A 20,389-nucleotide genomic window follows, 5' to 3' on the forward strand; every position below is an offset into this window, starting at 1 on the left:
ATGCTGAAAAGACCAGCTGAGTTCCTACAGCATTTTGCTCTTTTGACTACAATTACAGTGTCTGCAGTCGATCGAGGTTCACGCCATTCTTTTTTGCTAAGGACCTTGTGGATAAAATTATTCCTGAAAGTACCAAAACTTCACCTCTTCAAAAGCAAAGCACTTCTTACAAAGTTGAGCTCAAAGGTCAGCTTAACTTTTCTGGAAACCAATGAACAATACAAACCTTCTTCAATAAAAGCGAGCAGAAGGAAGCATATATAATCAGTGGCCAGGAGGTGCTTTTGTTCAGCACCTCAGCTCTTCCGCTGCAACAGGGTTGATCTCCCAATGGCCACCCATTTCAATGCCCTATCCCATTCCCTTGCTTACATGGCTGTCCGTGGACTCAAGCACATTTCGATTATGATGAAAACAACTCATTAAATCAGTAAAATTTCAACCACAGCAACTGCTGGAATATAAGTTATACAAAACTGCTTGTAAAACAGGTCTAAAAGCAGAGAAACCAAGAACTGGAAAAGTAAGAAAACCAGTATATTTGAATTGACAGGTTGGAGAAAACACAGAATAGGTGTTGGGAATTTTGCAAAGAAAGAAAGTCCTGGCCAAATAATGTAAGAAAGAGCCAAGTGGAACCACAAGATGCCCCTGTTATTCAGTTGCCCCAGGTGGCACATCGTAGTGGCCTGGTTTCAAGATGTGCATCTATATGTTGTGGTAAAAACCACCGTTAAGCTGGAGGAGCTCAACCCGGCTTTTCAGTGTCCATAGGAGATCAAGATATATTCCCAACATTTCAATGCTGAGCCCTTCTTCAAGGAATGAGCCAGAAACAGGAACTCTCAGAAAAAGCACTTTTAGGTGGTCAAATGCCTTGCCTGTAAAGCTGCATTTTATGGCAATATGGGCTGTCAGGTGGCTACCTGAATGCGCAGGATGCGTCTGCCAAGCGAACTTGGTAACCCTCCTCCGAGAGGAATAATCAGCGCAGCACAGAGATGCTGTGGTGCTGGGTGGAGGTGTTTGTTGTGTTTACCGTTTTTGTTTTTGTTCTGCGTTGTTCAAGTGTGAAGTGGATTTACACTGTGATTTGTCCATTCCATGGTTTCCATCTAGTTTAAGCATAATGTGAAATGTTTACATCGCGATATCTACCTCAGATATTTATGAAGCAATAAGATTTCTAAAAAAACGTTTTTTATTACATTTTGACAAGCACACAAGTCTCATTTATATGCAACCGTTCCTTCACGAGAACACATAACAAGTTGTGGAAATTGGGGAGCTGGGTGGCAGGGACATACCCTTACAGGATGGATAAAATAGCAGAATGGATGGCCTGGTGCCCATGGGCCTGCAGATCGTGACAATCTTGGCTAATGTGTGCAGGACCATCTGCTTCAACCAATGTCCACTCTGACAGGAAGTCTTCCTTGTTAATCTCACATATATTGTGCAGTACACAGCAGGCAAACACAACATCTGGGACTAAGGTGGTAGAGATATCCAGATGCTTGGACAGGCACCACCAGCAGCCATTTACACGGCAAAACGCGTTTTCCACCACTATCCTTGCAGAATTAAGGGCCTTGTTACATCTTAGCTGATCCAGATACAGTACTCAGTGCTGTGTGAACCCCTTCATCAGCCAGGTTCATAGGGGATATGCCAGATCACCCAGAAGATGCGCAGGAACCTCCACTCCATTAACATCCTTGGACACCTACAGGCACAACAATGCAGAATGTCATTAATTCATACATCTGAACATTGACACAATAAGTATTCATAAGATTGACACACGGAGCTTTGTAGGGTGAACACTCACGTCACGTGGGAATACGTATCCGCCCTGGTCCTCTGCCTTTCTATATAGAGGAGAGTTGGCAAGCACTCGGGCATCATGGGTACTGCTCGGCCAACAAACACATCTGAGAAGCTGCAACATGAATGGAAAGCACAGTGAAGTTATAAACATTGAGATGTGATGTGATAAAGACCAATAAGGGATTAGCTCACCAGAATCTGTGGTCGACCACCGCTTGCAGAACCACCGAATGCCACCCTTTGCAATTGTAGTAGGCTACAGCTTGCACGCTGGGGGAAATAATGGGAATATATGATCTATCAATGGCACCAACACACATTGCGTATCCCCTTTGCGCAAAGCTGTCATTGGTCTCCTGGAAACGTGTTCCCATTGGTAGGGAGATGAGACGTTTACCTAGGAACTTCCTCAAGGCGGCCATCACCTCCTGCACCACCATGCACACGGTGCTGATGCCTATTCCAAAGATGGTACTGATGGATCGATACACACAAGGGGTGCCATACCAGCACAGGGCCACAGCTGATCGAAATCCTGGCTCCATGGTCACTGCGCCTGGTCTATGCGACTTCAGGTGAGGTTCTAAGTGTTCCAGCACGAAGTGAAAGGTGCCACGCGACATACGAAAGCATTTCCTCCATTCATCATCATCAAATTTGGTGAGGTCATTACTCCAGAACTCAGCGCCCTGGGATCTGTTCAACCACCAGAGAGACCCATGTGTCACCATGACTGAGAAGCAGCATTCGCCTTCGTCTGTGAACAATGGTGGGCGAAAACTCCGGGCAGAAACAATGTCAAACTGGCACTGGGCTGGTGCTGTTAAGGTTACTGAATGCTTACGATAGTTTTTGACAATTCACATCTCAATCAGCTGTGTTTGGGTGGGAAACCAATTTATGAATGGGCTGCCTTTCGGCAGCTCATTTACTCGATCGGTATCAGTTAGCGCTACTGTGTTAAAAATATCAAGGAAGGCCTCACAGATTTTGGGGCCTGGGACCCTGTTGGGAAGAATTGATCATTGATCCCTGTCTGGAAGATTTGCTAGCCTAAAGACTTGTATTTTCTCTCCCAATCTGTTCTCTGGAAGCCTGTGGGTAAGTCAAACCTCTACTGGTTGCATTTTCATCGAGCTTTATAGCTATCCTATAAACACAAACTTCTCCATGTCCGCCGCAAGAGCGGGGATCTCTCAGTGGCCACCTGCTTCAATTCCCCATCCCATTCTCTTGCTGCCAGCCTGTTCATGGTCTTGTAGTGGCTGAGAATGGTGGTGCTCCTAAAATGAAGCACCTCCACACAGCATGAGCTGAACCAGTAACTGACTTTACGTGAACCTCTCGATTGCTTTTAGGGGACAACCTCATTCCTCTCTGGGGTGCGCTGGTCTAGGGGAGTGATGTCAGTGTGTTGCGGAGTCGCTGCCTACCCAGCGACGTGCAAACAGGATGTGGCGACATCTCCCAGGCAACGTGTGTTGCCAAACGCATGCTTCTCCTGAGAAGGGAAGGGGGGCCTGCGCCATCTTCTACCAACTGACTGGGACAGTGATTCGGCCCGCCTTACCACGTGGTCGCTCGGCATGCTATGAAAAACCTCATCTCTTATCACATCCAATTAACACCTTTTGTTGGGCTGGATTAGTCCCCTAGCCAGAATTCTGATCCTTTCTGAGATTTCCTGCTTCTGTCTTACTCTATTTATTCTTTGAAGAAGGGCTCAGCCTGAATGCTGGAAAGAATAGCTGAGTTCCTTCAGCATGTCAGTGTGTTTTTAACTATAATCACAGCGTCTGCAGACTTCTGTGTTTCACTCATCATTATTTGTGTTACAAAGAACTGATGTTGGCGCTGGTGAGGGGAACCACCTGATGGCATCCTCATTACTACCTGGAGCTACCACTTGGTGTCACCCTATCCAACAACTGGGAGCTACAACCCTGCGACAGTGCCCATAGAATTAGAGGACTGAAAGAGTAGATCTGTGTGGAAAGAAGAACCTTAGCTGCTTCTCGGCCTTTTGTGTAAGACTTTATTTGCAATAAATGATCGACAAGAAAGAACCCCGTTCCAAGTCTCTTTCAGCCCTTCGTATCATGTCCATACATTTCCATCATTGAACATTTTACATGTGTTCTTTGTTTGCACCCTTGTCACCTTGTCGCTCCTCCTCCTCTGTTTTATGTGGGGCTTTCCCTTCGTCTCAGATCATCAATGCATAGTGGACTGCAGTCCTTCCCCATCACCTACTCGCATCGGTTGAAATAAGCCTCAGTGCATCGCTCAGCATGTCCCCCTTCAGCCTGGAATGTGTCAGTCAGCAGCGATCCCTCACTGACATCTTGGGGTGTTAAAAGACGCCAAAAGTTTCGGGCAGACCAAAGACGGAAATGATGGTTTTTCCAGCTGTTCTGGATGTCAGCCTGTGGGTGTATCTCCAGGAAAAGCCCATCGATCAGAGAGACCTCTGTGATTCTGCTGCTGGGGATGAGCATGAAAAGTCAAGTTGATTGGCATCTGATTGTACAAGGGCAACCCATGGAAAGAGCAAAACCCGCAGACACACAACTGGACATAAGGCAATCCATATGCAGGACAAGGATTTCATCCATAAAAATAGATCAGTAAGTCTTGTTTTGTCCCAGTGAGAGCCTCGGATGGTGAGTGGAATCAGTTCCTCTGGTGGTTAAACCTTCTCACGACCCCTGCAGAGAAGCTGTTCCTCATCCTGGTGCTGTTGGCTCTGATCCTCCTTTCTCTTCCCTGAAAGGAGCAGCTGAGAGATGCTGTGGGCAGGGTCAAAGGGCGTCTCCAGGATTTGGCATGTCCTCTTCAGACAAGGATCCTGCTAGATCACACTGATGGGGAAGAGGGAGACTCCAGTGATCCTCTCTGTTGCTCTGATGGTCCTGTGGATTGACTCCAATCCATTACTCTGCAAGGACCCTCTCATCCAGTTTACTTTGTACTAGCGTGAAGTGTTTCAAGGTCCCTCAGCCTGACGGAGATTGCCTATTCTATCGCTTCTGCTGATTCCAAGCGACCTTAGGCCCTCCGTCCTGTTGGGTCAGTCTGATTTAATGTTTCTCATTTTTGGTTTGATTTTTTAGGAGCTCTAAATGGGAATATTTGATTATTCTTCTCAGAGCTGCTCGCAAAGAGTGACTGCTGTAAGGGGCCATCCTGTCTTATTCCTTCATAGGAGATATAATATTGTACTTTCTCGAGTTCCGACCTCTATATTGATTTATAAAACTTTCATCTGACAAATTCTAACTCATCCAGCCCTCTTACAGTATGGGAGGACAGTCAGTATGGGGAAAATTTAACCCACCAATTGCCAGAATTTGCTTTGCTACAGATGCTTCTGTCTCTCTGCAAATTTGCTCCTCCAATTTTCCCTTCCTATCACATTAATGTGGTCATCCCGTTTCTATTCCTTGTCTCCAACCACAAATCCTCAGCAGTGGAGCCCACTAATTTATCCTGACTGAGGAAAGCTGGGATATTTTCCTTGACTTGCAATGTAACCAACCCTCATTCTTCCCTCCTCCCCACTGAAACAATCGAACCCAAAACAATCAGCTGCCAGTCCTGCTCCTCTTGGTAGGACCCAGAACTGACCTCCCTGTCCTGCTCACCTTGGAGGGACCCAGAACATTAAGCTCCCTGTTCTGCTCCTCTTGGTGGGATCCAGAACATTGACCTCCCTGTCCTCCCCACTTGGAGGGACCCGGAACATTGACCTGCCGGTCCTGCCCCTCTTGGAGGGTCCCAGAACATTGAGTTGCCTGTCCTGCCCCTCTTGTAGGGACCCAGAACATTGTGTGGGTGTGTTTGTGGAAGAGTGTGTATGTGTGTGTGTGTGTGTGTGTGTGTGCGTGTGTGTGTGCGTGTGTGTGTATGTGTATGTCTGTGTGTGTGTGTGGGTGTGTGCATGTGGGGGTTTTGTTTACAGTGAAAAAGTATATACAGAATATATACAGAAGAGTGAACAACTATATACAAATATATCATCAACGAAGAAATATATACAGAAATATATACAGTGCGTGGGTGCCAGTGGGTAGGTGTGTGTGTGGGCGTGTGTAAGAAGGGGTGTGAAGGATGGTGTGTGTGTGTGTGTGTGAGGGTGTGGGAGTGTCTGTCGGTATTTAGGTGTGTGTGGTGTGTGTGTATGTGTGAGAGTGTGTGTTTGAGTGTGTGCATGTATGCAGGGGTTTTGTTTACAGTGAAAATGTATATACAGAATATATACAATATATACAGAAGAGTGAACAAATATATACAAATATATCTATGAACAAATATATACAGAACATTTGTACAAAACACAACATCAACGTCAAATGGAAGGAACTCGACAAAATTATCTCACTTATCGAATACGTCCCTTATATAAAAGCACATCTTCCAATTTGCCCCGAATTAGTTGGGGTTGTATGTGGGTGTGGGGGTATGTGTGTGGAGTTGTGTGGGATTGGGGTGTGTGTTTGGGGGCTGCATGTTGGGGTATTGGGGTGTTGGAGGGAATGTGTGAGAGGATGTGTGTGGGGTATATGTGCGTGGTTGCCTCTAGGTGTGTATTTGTGTGGGTGTTTGAAAGAAGGGATGTGAGGGAGGGAATGTGTGTGTGTTTGTGTGAGGGTGTGGGAGTGTCTGTCGGTATTTGGGTGTGTGTGTGTACGTGTGTGTACATGTGTGTATGGGAGAGTGTGTGTGTGTGCATATATGCGGGGCTTTTGTTTACAGTGAAAAAGTATATACAGAATATATACAATATATACAGAATATATACAGAACAGTGAAAAAATATATACAAATATATCATCAACGAATAAATATATACAGAACATTTGTACAAAACACAACATCGACATCAAATGGAAGGAGCTCGACAAAATTATCTGACTTATGGAATACGTGCCTGATATAAAACTCATCATCCAATTTGCCACAAAATAGTTCGGGCTGTGTGTGTGTGTGTTGGGGTGTGTGTGTGGAGTTGTGTAGGATTGGGGTGTGTGCTTGGGGGATGCATGTTGGGGTATTGGGGTGTTGGAGGGAATGTGTGAGGGGATGTGTGTGGTGTGTGTGGGTGGGATTGTGTGGTGGATGTGTGTGGGGTATATGTGCGTGGGTGCTTGGTGGGTATGTGTGTGGGCGTGTGTTTGGGGTGTGAGGGAGGGTGTGTTTTTGTGTGTGTGTGTGTGTGTGTGTGTGTGTGCGTCTGTATGTTTGTGGGTTTGTGTGGGAATGTGTGTGGGTGTGTGTGGTAGTGTGTGTAGGCGTGTTTGTGTGGGAGCGTGTGTGTGTGTGCACGCTTGTGGGGATTTTGTTTACAGTGAAAAGGTATATACAGAATATATACAATATATACAGAAGAGCGAACAAACATGTACAAATATATCACCTATGAACAAATATATACAGAACATTGGTACAAAGCACAACATCGACATCAAATGGAAGGAACTCGACAAAATTATCTCACTGATAGAACATGTCGCTGATATAAAAGCCCATCTTCCAATTTGTGGCAAAATAGTTGGGGGGATCTTTCCTGAATGATTTTCAGAACCTTTCATTCTAAAACCCAACTTCCAGACATATATTATATTCATCCAGGAACAAAGTCTACTTTTAATTCGAGAATCCGGCTCGGAGACGGATTAAGGGGAGAGGGAGGAAATAGATTCTATTGGAGTGTGGATGTGTGTGTGAGGGCAGGGGGTCAGTATGGGAGGTGACTGTGTGTGGATGAGTGCTTGGGGGTGTGTGTGGGGTGTGTGTGTGTGGGAAGTGGGTGTGTGGGGTGTGTGTGTAAGTGGGAGTGTGGGGGTTATGTGTGGGAAGTGTAAGTATAAGTATGTGTGTGGGGGGTGTGTGTATGTTGTATTTGAGGATGAGTGTAGTGGGTTGTGTAGTGGTGTCTGAGTGTGTGGGTGAGAATGTGTGTGGGACGGGTGGTGTGGAGGGGTGTGTGTAGTGGGGTGTGTGTGTGGGTGTGTGTATTAAAGGTGTATGTGGGTTATGTGTGGTGTGAGTTTGTGAGGGGCATGTGTTTGTGGGGTTTGGGTGTGTGTGGAGTGGGGTGAGTGGGGGGTGGGTGTGTGTATGGTATGTTAGTGTGGGGTGTGTGTGAGGGATGGGTGTGTGTAAGTGGGTGTGTTGGTTTGTGTGTGGGGGCGGGCCTGTGTGTGGGTATGTATGAGGGATGTGTATGGGGGTGGGCATGTGTGTGGGTAGGTATGAGGGATGTGTGTGGGGCTTATGTGTATTGTGTGTGTGAGGGGTGTGTGTCTGTGAGGGGTGTGTGTTAGTGCGTGATTGTGCATGGGGGGGTGAGTGTGTGTGTCAGTGTCTGTGTGGGGCACCAACGTATTAGGGCATGGCAGGCATTACGTGCGCCCCCACACCGCTTGTCAGCGCTGCTTCCCTCCCCATCCTTGTCAATGACGATGTCATCTCGCCCCCCTTGACACATCAGCGACGGCACCAATCCCCCCATCCTCAATCAGCGATGACACCAACCCCCCCTCCCTCCATCAGCGATGACACCAACCCCCCTCTCTCCATCAGCGACGGCACTAACCCCCCCATCCTCAATCAGCGATGACACTAACCCCCCCTCCCTCCATAAGCGATGACACCAACCCCCCTCCCTCCATAAGCGATGACACGAACCCCCCTCCCTCCATCAGCGATGACACCAACCCCCCTCTCTCCATCAGCGACGGCACTAACCCCCCCATCCTCAATCAGCGATGACACTAACCCCCCCTCCCTCCATAAGCGATGACACCAACCCCCCTCCCTCCATAAGCGATGACACGAACCCCCCTCCCACCATAAGCGATGACACCAACCCCCCCTCACTCCATCAGCAACGGCTCCAAACCCCCTTCGTGCATCAGCGATGGCATCAACCCCCCCTCCCCCTGGGTCAGCGACTGCACCAACACCCTCACTTCCCCCATGGGCGCTATTTTGGCTTTTGTGCATGGGATTGTGTGTTGGGGCGGTTTGTGCTTGTGTAGTGTTTGTGAGTGGGGTTGTGTGTGTGGGGTGTTTGCATATAGAGGGTGTGTGTGTGGGTTTGGGATATTGGTTTGTGTGGGGTTTGCATATGGAGGGTTGGTGTGTGTGTGGGATGTATGTGGAGGGAATATGTGTATGTCTGTGTGAGCACATGAGTGTGGGGGAATAAGTGTGGGGTGGTGTGGGTGGGTGGATTTGCGGGTTTGTGTGTGTGGGGGTTGTATGAGGGAGTGTGTGTGTGTGTGGGTGTGTTTATGGGGTGTGTGTGTGTAGGGGTATGTGGGTCAGGATGTGTGTGTAGGGCCATGTGAGTGGGAGTGCATGCGTGAGGGACTTGTGTGGGAAGGTGTTTGTGCTGGGTCGCATTAGCGGGTGTGCATGGTGGGATTTTTCTGGCAATGTTTGTGTCAAGGGTGTCTGTGTGGAGAAATAAGTGTGGCAGTGTATGTGAGGGAAGGAGTGTGTAGGGGCATGATTGGGAGTGTGTTGTGAGTGAGGGTGTGTGTGGGGGGTGTGTGCTGGGGTGAGAATGTGGGGGTTGCAAGTGTGGGGGGGGTGCGAGTGTGTGGATGTGAGTGCAGGGGTATGAGTGCGGTGGTGCATATTTGGAGGAGCATCCATGTGCTGGGTGTGTATGTGGGGCTATGTGTGTTGGAGGTTTATCTGTCTAGGGGTTGTATCGGGTGAGTGTGAGTGTGCATGTATGTGTGGTGTGTGTGGCTGGGTGATGATTTTGTGTGAGTTGTGTGTGGGAGGTGGTCATGTTAGAAGGTGTGTGTGAGGGGTGTATGTGGGCGGTTTTTCTGGGTTGTGTGTCGGGGTATATGTGTAGGTGAGCAGTGTGTGGGGGGGGGGACTGTGGGTGCATTGGGTGTTGTTTGTAGAGTGTGTGTGTTGAAGGTGTGTGTGAGTGTGGGAGGGTGTGTGTATATCTGTCAGAGGTTGTGTGTGGGGGAGTATGTGTATGGGGGATGTGTGTGTGTGTGTGTGTGTGTGTGTGTGTGTGTGTGTTGTGTGTGTGTGTGCAGAGTGTATGTGTGGGAGTTTGTGAGTGTGATGGTGTGTTCCTGGATGTGTATGTGTGTGTGGGGTTTGCATGTAGGAGGTGTGTGATTGTGGAGGGTGTGAGTCGGGGCTTGTATATGTGAAGTGATTGTTTGGGGTGTATGTATTGGGGGTTGAGTGTAGGGTGTGTGTATGGGAGGAGTATGATTGTGGGGGGATGCGTTGGGGTATGTGTCTGGAGTGTGTATGGGTGTTGCAGTTTTTTTGGGGGGGTGGTTTAAGTCTTTTTTTATTGTTTGTTGAAGGTTTTTGTTTGTTAATTGTGAAAGATTGGGTGCCATTGTGTAAGTTGTAATAAGTAATTTAAGTTTTGCAATTGTTAATGTTAAGGGTTTAAATCACCCAATAAATAGGAAACGTGTTATAGATTATATTAAGAAGCTAAAAGTAGATATTGTATTTTTGCAAGGAACTCATTTGACCGAAAAAGAACATTTGAAGTTGAAGAGAGATTGGGTAGGACATGTAATTTCGTCTTCATTAAACTCGAAAACTAGAGGGGTGGCGATATTAGTTAATAAAAAAATATCCGTTGCTGTGGATTCTTTTTTTGCTAATGCTGGAAGAGTACTGATAGTTAACTGCAAGATTTTGTTCTGAAAGTTGGACTTTAATGAATGTTTATGCACCAAATGAAGATGATCAGACATTTATTTCAGGGACATTTTAAAATTTGAATCAGGCAGAAGGGAATGTGTTAGTCAGAGGAGATTTTAACTGTTGTTTGGATTCCTTGTTGGACAAATTCTCCAAAAGTTGTTAAAAGAACTAAAATGGTAAAAAGACAGCTTAAGATGATGAAGGATTTAAATTTAGTGGAAATTTGGAGGAAATTAAACCCAACTGAGAAAGATTATTCACTTTGTTCATCTCGGCTAAATTCTTTCTCGAGATAAATGTATTTTTGATTTCTGCGCATTTACAAGGAAGATTTAATTTTGCAGAATATAAAAGTAGGTTATTCTCATATCATTCGTTATTATTGGTTCAATGCTTAGGATCTGAATTAACTGAGACAGTTTATCGATGGAGGTTTAATGAAAAGTTATTCAAAAGACCAGATTTCACTAAGTATATGAGAGATCAAATTATTTTTTATTTACAAATGAAAGAAAATTCAGTTCAAAGTCAATTTATTTTGTGGGATGCTTTAAAAGCATATTTGAGGGGACAAATTATTAGCTATCCAACTAAGATAGAAAAACAGTATTTATTCAAAAGTTTAAATTTAGAAAAGGAAATCGAAGGCTTGGATTAAAAAATTACAAAAAAATTGTACAGACGATGATAAGCTAAAATTATCTAAATTGAAATTACGTAATAATAACATACAAACATATAAATAAGAGAAAATGATTTTGCAGTCTAAACAATGTTATTATCAATTGGGAGAAAGAGTGCATAAGGTTTTGGCATGGCCACTTAAAACTGAGCAAGTATCAAGGACAATTAATGCTATTAGGAAGAATGGAGAAATTATATAAACGAGATATTACTGATGAATTTTAAAAAATTATGAAAATTACTAAATTTAGATGGTCAAATAAAATTAAATATCTAGGAGTAGTTGTAAATAAAAATGATCATGAATTATTTATTTTTTATTATGTCCCTTTATTAAATAAGGTTAAAATTGATTTAGATAAGTGGAAAGATTTACCATTGACCTTAATGGGAAGAGTGAATTGCAGAAAGATGAACATTTATCCTTGAGTCTAATACTTTTATCAATCTATTCCTTGCATAGTTGGGTTATTCTTATGGAAAGGTAAATTATCGAGGGTTTCTTTCCAAAAATTGACTTGGCATTATGAATTGGGTGGTTTGCAATTACATTGTTTTTATAAGTATTATGAGGTGACACCGATGAAGTTTATTAATTGGTTATTTGATATTGAACAATCTCCTAGATTGGCAAAGATAGAGATGGGTCAGATCTTGGAAAATATTAATCATTTGATTTATAAATGGAATTCTTTATTGTTACAAGAATTTAAATTATCCATTTTTTGACATATAATGAACAATTGGTACAATCGCAATTTAATTCTAGATTCTCTCTGAATAGTTTTGATAAGATCACCATTATGTCAGCATAAATTAATTCCCTTTTCATGATAGAATCCTTACTTAAAAGATTGGGAAATTACAGGAAGAGTGAATGTTATAGATTGTTTTGAAGCAGGGAGGTTTTGTTCATTTAAAAGGTTGCAGGAAAGATAAGGTATTGCATCAGATTCTTTGTTTATTACCAACTTTGAGATTTTTTAAAGAGGAATTATGGTAAGGAAATAAATTTATCAGGTCAAAAGAAATTTGAATTTTTAATTGCAGATAAATGTGAAAAAGGCTTTATTTCTGATATGTATAGGTTGTTGCAGGAGAAATTGGTAAAGGAGAAATGAGAAAAGAGTTAAATATTGTTTTCACATGGGAGGAATGGTCAAAAATGTGTGTTGACAGTGTTACCAAGTGAATTAATGTGAGGTATAAAGTATGGTCAATTTGAATTTTTTGCGTCATTTATATTTAACCTCTGAGAAATTGAAGAGATATGGATTCAGTTTAACAGATTTATGTTTTAGATGTAAAAAGCAAAAAGTTACTTTTGTACATTCAGTTTGGTTGTGCAAGAAAATTAAGCATTTTTGGGAGGGAATTATAAAATTTTTGAGGGATTTGTTTAAAAGGGATATTCGATGGATCCAAAAATGTGTTTGTTGGGTTATGTTAATGTTCCATTTGTTGATTCAAAAATGCCTAAACCATATTTGGCTTTTTTAAGATTAGGGTTAGCAGAAGCGAGAAAATGTATAGCTGTCGAATGGAAGAATATAAACTTGCAAAGATGGCAAAATGGATTGAAGTCTTGTCTATATTTAGAAAAATTAACATATAATTTAAGAAGTAATTACTCATTTTTATTGATATGTGGGGTTTATACTTGAAACACATGGCTCTAGAAATTAAATCAATGTTGAAAGGTTGGCACACCAATCTGGGAATATTTGATACATTTCTCTAAGGTTTTGTGGGGGGGTGGTGTTTTTTTTTTCTTTATCTTGGTTATTTTTTTTATTTTTTTGGTATTTATTGTATTAGTAACGGGGAGAGGATACAGTTTATAGTTATTTTATATGTATTTGATTTAATTTATGTAATTTGAAAATATTCAATAAAGTTTTTCAAAGAATAAGTGTGGACGAGTGTGTGTGGGGGGCGTATGTGTGTCGGGGGTTGCGTGTGGGGGTGTGTGGGAGGAGCCGCTGCTGATCCCTGAGTCCTTCCCACTGCCGCTGCTGATCCCCGACCCCTCCCCACTGCTGCCTGACACCGTCGATTCCTCCAGACGCTCGAGATTCCAGCCATCTTCTCTGAGGCGACAGGGTGTCATGGTTGGCTTATTGGTTAGGGCAATGCCTTTACATGGCCAGTGGTCAGGACTGGACCTCAGTTTGAATTCTGCGCTGTCTGTCATAATTTTTTCATCTTCGTTGCTATCAAGTGGATTCTGTGACCAATCTTGCCTTTGAAAGTTCTTCTGCATTCAGGACAGGTTGTTCCAGATGGCAGATCAGGCTTGGGTTGGTATGGCCTCTCCTCTCATCTTCTATTTCTGCACATCTGCTGGCTTCGGTGGTTGTTGTTCCCTCTCAGATGATGGTTTGCCAGACCTGCCTATCCATGGTTCATCCGCCCTTTGACAGGTCTTGTTTTTCATCCTGCAGGGTGTCTAGCCACCCTCCTCACCAGGCAAGCCCGGTGGGGGAGCCGGTTTAGTCGCCGACCACTCGACCATGCAACAGGTCGTACTGGGTTACATGGTACCAGTAGCACTCAGGCGAGTGACCTGACACGGATCCTTGTTTACTCTTCACCATGCAAAAAGGTTCCCACGTACTCTTGTTGAAGATGACTGTGGTCATATGCCTTTGTTGAAGAGTCTCAGGATCCGTACGTACTTTTCAGTTCATCTAATACTAGAAGGGGCGTCCCATAGTAGTTTCCTTCATGCAGAGTTAAAGGCATTGGTGTAGGTGATGAATGACGTGTACAAAGGTTGGATCTGTTCACTACATTTTCCTTGGAGTTGTCGAATTTTTAGGTGTTGGCACAAATCTTGCTTGAACTTTGTTGAGATCCTCCAGGACTGGATGTAGAAATACCTGAACATGTTGATTGTCTTTCCAAGTGTCGCTGCCTTATTGACTGTTGGTCCTGCTTCCAGCTCGACTTCCAGCACAAGTTGTTGTCCTCCCTTCTGCGCTTCACGAATCTACAAGCAAAGGAAACAAAAGTCATTTAAGGGAAGAGATGAATAGAGAGTTGAGGAAGATCACGCAAAGACGACCAATGGTTTTTAGCTCAAAATCATCTTCACGTTTTCCTCTAGATTCAGAGACAATAGAAACCCTTTAATTCCATCTCCCTCTATCCTTCCCCTCTCCTTCTCCCTCCCCTTGCCCTCAATCTCTCCCTATATACCTCCCCCTTCCTTGACAACACTCCCTCCCTCTCCTCTTCACCTCACCCTGCCTATATCCCTCCCCCTTCCTAAACAACCTTCCCTCTCTCTCTCTATCCCCTCTTCCTCTCCTTCTCTTACCCTCACCCTCTCCCTATATCCCACCGACAACTCACCCTCTCTCTCCTTCCCCTCTCCCTCTCCTTCCCCTCTCCTTCCCCTCTCCCTCTCCTTCCCCTCTCCCTCTCCTTCCCCTCTCCCTCTCCTTCCCCTCTCCCTCTCCTTCCCCTCTCCCTCTCCTTCCCCTCTCCCTCTCCTTCCCCTCTCCCTCTCCTTCCCCTCTCCCTCTCCTTCCCCTCACCCTCTCCCTATATCCCTACGCCTTCCTCGACAACTCTCCCTCCCTCTTCATTCTTCCTCTCCTTCCCCTATCCATCTACTTTTCCCCTCACCCTCCTCCTCTATCCCTTCCCCTTCTTCGACAATTCTCCCTCCCTCTCCATTCCTCTCCCTCTCCTTCCCCTCTCCTCTGCCCCTCACCATCTCCCTATATCCCTACCCCTTCCTTTACAATTCACTCCTTATCCATTCCTCTCCTTTCCCAGTCTCCCTGCTCACACAGTCCCTATATACCTCCGCTTTCCTCAAAAACTCTTCCTCCCTCTCTCTTCTTCCCCTCCCAATATTCCTCCCACTTCTTCGACAAATCTCCCTCCCTCTCCATCAATCCTTCTCCTTCCCGTCACCCTCTATCACTCCCCCTTTCTCGACAACTCTCCCTCCCACTCCTTCCCCACTCCCTCTCTTTCTCCACTTCCCCTCACACTCTACATATTTCCCTCCCCCTTCCTTGACAACTCTCCCTCCCTCTCCTTACCTCTCCCTCTCCTATCCCTCTCCCTTACATTCTCCATTTCCCCTCACCCTCTCCCTCTATTCCTCCACTTTCCTCAATAATTCTCCCTCCCTGCTCTTTCCTCTCCCTCCTCTTCCTCTCCTACCCCTCTCCATTTCACTCTCTCCCTCTATCCTTTACCATTCCACGACATTACTCCTTCCCTCTACTTCCCCCTCACAATCTTGCTATAACCCTACAACTTCCTCGACAATTATACCTCCTCCCCTTCTCTTCCCCTCACCCTCTCACTATATCCCTCCCCTTTCTCGACAACTTTACCTCCCTCTCCTTCCCCTCTTCCCCTCACAATCGCCCTATAACCCTCCACCTTCCTCGACAACTATCCCTCATCCTCCTTCCCCGCTCCCTCTTCCCCTGACCCTCCCTTTATCACTCCCCCTTCCTCGACAACTCTCCCTCCCTCTGCTTTCCTCTTCATCTCCTTCCCCTCTCCCTCTCCACCCACTCCTTCTATCCCTCCCCCTTCCTCAACAACTCTCCCTTTCTTTTCCCTCTCATTCTCCTCTTTCCATCACCCTCTCCCTACATCCCATCCCCTTCCTTGACAATCCTCCCTCCCTCTCCCTCCTCTGATCCTCACCCTCTCCATCTTTCCCTCCCCCTTCCTCAACAACTCTCCCTCCCTCTCATTTACTCTCCCTCTCCTTCCCCTTTCTGCTCATTCTACTCTTCCCCTAACCCTCCTCCTATATCCCTCCCCCTTCCTCGCCAACTCTCCCTATCTATCCCCTCTCCCTCTCCTTCTCTACTTCCCCTGACCCTCTCCCTCTAACACTCCACCTTCCTCGACAACTCTCCTTCCCTCTTATTCCCCTCTCCCTCTCCTTCTCCCCTTCCACTCACCTTGTCCCTCTATCCCTCTGCCATCCTCAACAACTCTCCCTCCCTCTCCTTCTCCTCCACTCCTCACCCTCTCCCTCTTTCCCTCCCCATTCTCAACAAGTTTCCCTACCTCCTTTACTCCCCCTTGCCTTCACCTCTCCCTTTCGCCATCACACTCTCCCTCTATCCCTCCCCTTCCTCAACCACTCTCCCTCCCTCTCCTTTCCCTCGCCTTCCCCTCTCCCTTTCGCCATCACCTCTCCCTCTAACCCACCCCTTCTTCGACAACTCTCCCTCCCTCTCCCTTCTCCTTTTCTCACCCTCTCCCTTTTTCCCTTTTCTTCCTCAACTCCCCCTTCCAATCCTTTCCTCTCCCTCTCTGCTCGTTCTCCACATCCCCATCAGCCTCTCCCTCTATCCCTCCCCCTTCCTCAACAACTCACCCTCACTCTCCTTTCCTCTTCTCCTCTCTGCTCATTCTCCTCTTCCCCAACCATTTCCCTATATCCCTCCCACTTCCTCGACAACTCCCCCTCCCACTCCTTCCATCTCCCTCTCTTTCCTTCTCCTTCCCCTCACTCTCTCCCTATATCCCTCCCCCTTCCTCGACAATCCTCCCTCCATCTCCTTCATTCTTCCTCTCCTTCCCCTATCCATCTCCTCTTCCTCACACGCTCTCCCCCTATCCCTTCCCTTCTTTGACAACTCTCCCACCCTCTCCCACTCCTCTTCCCCTCTCCCTTCCCCTCCATCCCTCATCTTTCTTCGACTACACTCCCTCTCCCTCCGGCTCTCCTTACCCTCTCTTCTGCCCCTCACCCTCTTCCTATGTCCCTCACCCTTCCTTTACATCTCCCTCCATAACCCTCTCCTTCCCCACTCCCTCTCCCTCCTCACACACTCCATATATCCCACTGCCTTCCTCAAAAACTCTCCCTTCCCCTCCCAATATCCCTCCCCTTCATCGCCCTCTGCATTACTCTCCCTCTCCTTCCCCTCTCCCTCTCCTTCCCCTTTCCCACTCCTCCTCTTCCACCACTCACACTCTGTCCCTCCTTTTCTCTCAAAAACTCTCCCTCTCCTTTATCTCGCTCTCCTTCCCCTCTGCCTTCCTCAACATCTCTCCCTCCCTCTCCTCTTCCCCTCCCAATATCCCTCCTACTTACGCATCAACTCTCCCTCCCACACCTTCCGTCTCCGTCTCCTTCCCTCTCTTACCTCTCCCTATCTTTCCCTTCACCCTCTATCACTCCCCCTTTCTCAAAAACTCTCCCCCTCCTTCCCCTCACCTGTCCTTCTCCTTAACCTCTATTCCTCCCCCGTCATTGACAATCCTCCCTCCAACTCCTTCCTCACTCCCTCTCTTTCTCCTCTTCCCCACACCCTCACTATATCCCTCCTCTTTCCTCGACAATACTCCCTCCCTATACTTTCCACTCCCTCTCTTCTTCCCCTCACCCTCTCATTATATCCCTCCCCTTTCCTCGACAATACTCCCTCCCTCTCCTTTCCATTCTCTCTATTCTTCCCAACACCCTCTTCCTATATCCGTCCCCTTCCTCGACAACTATCCCTCACCCTCCCTCTCTTTCCCTCACAATCTCCAGATAACCCTCTGCCTTCCTCGACAACTACCCTCATCTTCCCCTCTCCCACTTCCACTCACCCTCCCTTTATCACTCCCCCTTGCTGAACAACCTCCCTCTGCATTCCTCTACCTCTCCTTCCCCTCTCCCACTCCTCCTCTTCCCCTCACACTCTCTCTCTCCCATTTCCTCGACATCTCCCTCCCTCTCCTTTACTCACCCTCTCCCCTTCACCTTCTATTACTCCCCCTTCTTTGACAACACTCCTCTTCTTCTCCTTCCACTCTCCCTCGCCTCTTCCCCTCACCCTCTCCCTATATCGCTCCCTCGACAACTCTCCCTCCCTCTCCTTTATTCGTCCTCTCCTTCCCCTATCCTTCTCCTCTTCCTCACACCCTCTCCCCCTATCCCTTCCCTTCTTTGACAACTCTCTCAGCCTCTCCCATTCCTCTTCCCCTCACCCTCCCCCTCCATCCCTCAGCCTTCTTCGACAACTCTCCCTCTCTCTCCGTTCCTCTGCCTCTTTCCCCACTCTTCTGCCCCTCACCCTCTTCCTATGTCCCTCCCTCTTCCTTTACAACTCCCTCCCAATATCCCTCCCTTCATCGACAACTCTCCCTCCCTCTGCATTCCTCTCCCTCTCCTTTGCCTCTCCCACTCCTCCTATTCCACCCCTCAAACTCTGTCCCTCCTTTTTACTCAAAAACTCTCCCTCTCCTTTACTCTCGCTCTCCTTCCCCTCTGCCTTCCTCAACAACTCTCCCTCCCTCTCCTCTTCCCCGCCCAATATCCCTCCCACCTCTGCTTCAACTCTCCCTCCCACTCCTTCTGTCTCCCTCTCCTTCCCTCTTCCTTACCTCTCCCTATCTTTCCCTTCACCCTCTATCACTCCCCCTTTCTCAACAACTCTCCCCCCTCCTTCTCCTTACCTCTCCTTCTCCTTAACTTATATTCCTCCCCCTTCCTCGACAACCCTCCCTCCCACTCCTTCCCCACTCCCTCTTTCTCCTCTTCCCTTCACTCTCTCACTATATCCTTCCCCTTTCTTCAACAATACTCCCTCTCTCTCCTTTCCACTCCCTCTCCTCTTCCACTCACCCTCTCATTATATCCTTCCTCTTTCCTCGACAATACTCCCTCCCTCTCCTTTCCACTCGCTCTTCTGTTCCCCACACCCTCTTCTTATCTCCGTCCCCCTTCCTTGACAACTTTCCCTACCTCTCTCCTTTTCCCCTCACAATCTCCCTATAACCATCCAACCTCCTCGACAACTATCCCTCCCTCTACCACTTCTTCCACACTCACTCTCCTCTTCCCCTCACCCTCACACTCTCAATCCCTCCCCCTCCTTAACAACTCTCCCTCACTCTCCCTCTCCTTTCCATCTCATTCTCCTCTTCCCCTCACCCTCCCCATACCACTACCCCTTCTTCAACAAACTCCCTCTTCTTTCCTCTACCTCTCCTTCCCCTCTCCCACTCCTCCTCTTCCCCTCACTCCTTCCCTCCCATTTCCTCGACAACTCTCCCTCCCTCTGCTTTACTCACCACCTCCCCTTCACCCTCTATTGCTCCCCCTTCCTTGAAATCTCTCCCTCCCTCTCCTTCATTCTTCATCTCCTTCCCCTATCCATCTCCTCTTCCTCACACCCTCTCCCCTATCCCTTCCCTTCTTTGACAACTCTCCCACCCTCTCCCACTCCTCTTCCCCTCACCATCCCCCTGCATCCCTCAGCTTTCTTCGACAACTCTCCCTCTCTCTCCGTTCCTCTAGCTCACCTTCCCTTCTCTTCTGCCCCTCACCCTCTTCCTATGTCCCTCACCCTTCCTTTACATCTCCCTCCATATCCCTCTCCTTCCCCACAACCTCTCCCTCCTCACACACTCCCTATATCCCTCTGCCTTCCTCAAAAACTCTCCATCCCCCTCCCAATATCCCTCCCCTTCATCGACAACACTCCCTCCCTCTGCATTCCTCTCCCTCTCCCTCTCTCCCTCTCCTTCCCCTCTCCCACTCCTCCTCCTCCACCCCTCACACTCTGTCCCTCCCTTTTTCTCAAAAACACTATCCTTTATCTCGCTCTCCTTCCCCTCTGCCTTCCTCAACAACTGTCCCTCCCTCACCTCTTCCCCTCCCAATATCCCTCCCACTTCCACGTCAACTCTCCCTCTCACTCCTTCCGTCTCCCTCTCCTTCCCTCTCCCCTACCTCTCCCTATCTTTCCCTTCACCCTCTATCACTTCCCCTTTCTCAAAAACTCTTCCCCTCCTTCCCCTCACCTCTCCTTCTCCTTAACCTCTATTCCTCCCCCTTCATCGACAATCCTCCCTCCCACTCCTTCCCCACTCCCTCTCTTTCTCCTCTTCCCCTCACCCTCTCACTATATCCCTCCTCTTTCCTCAACAATACTCCCTCCCTATCCTTTCCACTCCCTCTCCTCTTCCCCTCACCCTCTCACTATATCCCTCCCCTTTCCTCGACAATACTCCCTCCCTCTTCTTCCATTCCCTCTCCTCTTCCCAGCATCCTCTTCCTATATCCCTCCCCCTTCCTCGACAACTTTCCCTCCCCCTCCCTTCCCCTCACAATCTCCAGATAACCCTCCGCCTTCTTCGACAACTACCCTCATCCTCCTTCCCCTCTCCCTCTTCCACTCAC

The 20,389-nt window shown here is 47.2% G+C and overlaps 2 protein-coding genes across 2 annotated transcripts in view; both read right to left on the bottom strand.

The window, feature by feature from the left end:
- Positions 1–1,217: 1,217 nt before the first annotated feature.
- Positions 1,218–8,327, bottom strand: LOC138754641 (uncharacterized). Its single transcript, XM_069919190.1, has 2 exons — positions 1,832–8,327; positions 1,218–1,726 (listed from the first exon to the last, which is right to left on the bottom strand). The coding sequence occupies exon 1, from the start codon at positions 2,559–2,561 to the stop codon at positions 2,019–2,021; it is 543 nt and encodes a 180-aa protein (XP_069775291.1). The 5' UTR covers positions 2,562–8,327; the 3' UTR covers positions 1,218–1,726; positions 1,832–2,018.
- Positions 8,328–9,852: 1,525 nt separating this feature from the next.
- Positions 9,853–20,389, bottom strand: part of LOC138754642 (microtubule-actin cross-linking factor 1-like) — a 42,398-nt gene continuing 31,861 nt past the window's right edge. The window contains exon 8 of the mRNA XM_069919191.1: positions 9,853–14,215. Coding sequence (XP_069775292.1) covers positions 14,208–14,215 — 8 coding nt within the window. The 3' untranslated portion in view covers positions 9,853–14,207. The remainder of the gene's footprint in view (positions 14,216–20,389) is intronic.

This window comes from Narcine bancroftii, chromosome 2 (assembly GCF_036971445.1).
Source record: "Narcine bancroftii isolate sNarBan1 chromosome 2, sNarBan1.hap1, whole genome shotgun sequence".
Classification (NCBI taxonomy): domain Eukaryota; kingdom Metazoa; phylum Chordata; class Chondrichthyes; order Torpediniformes; family Narcinidae; genus Narcine; species Narcine bancroftii.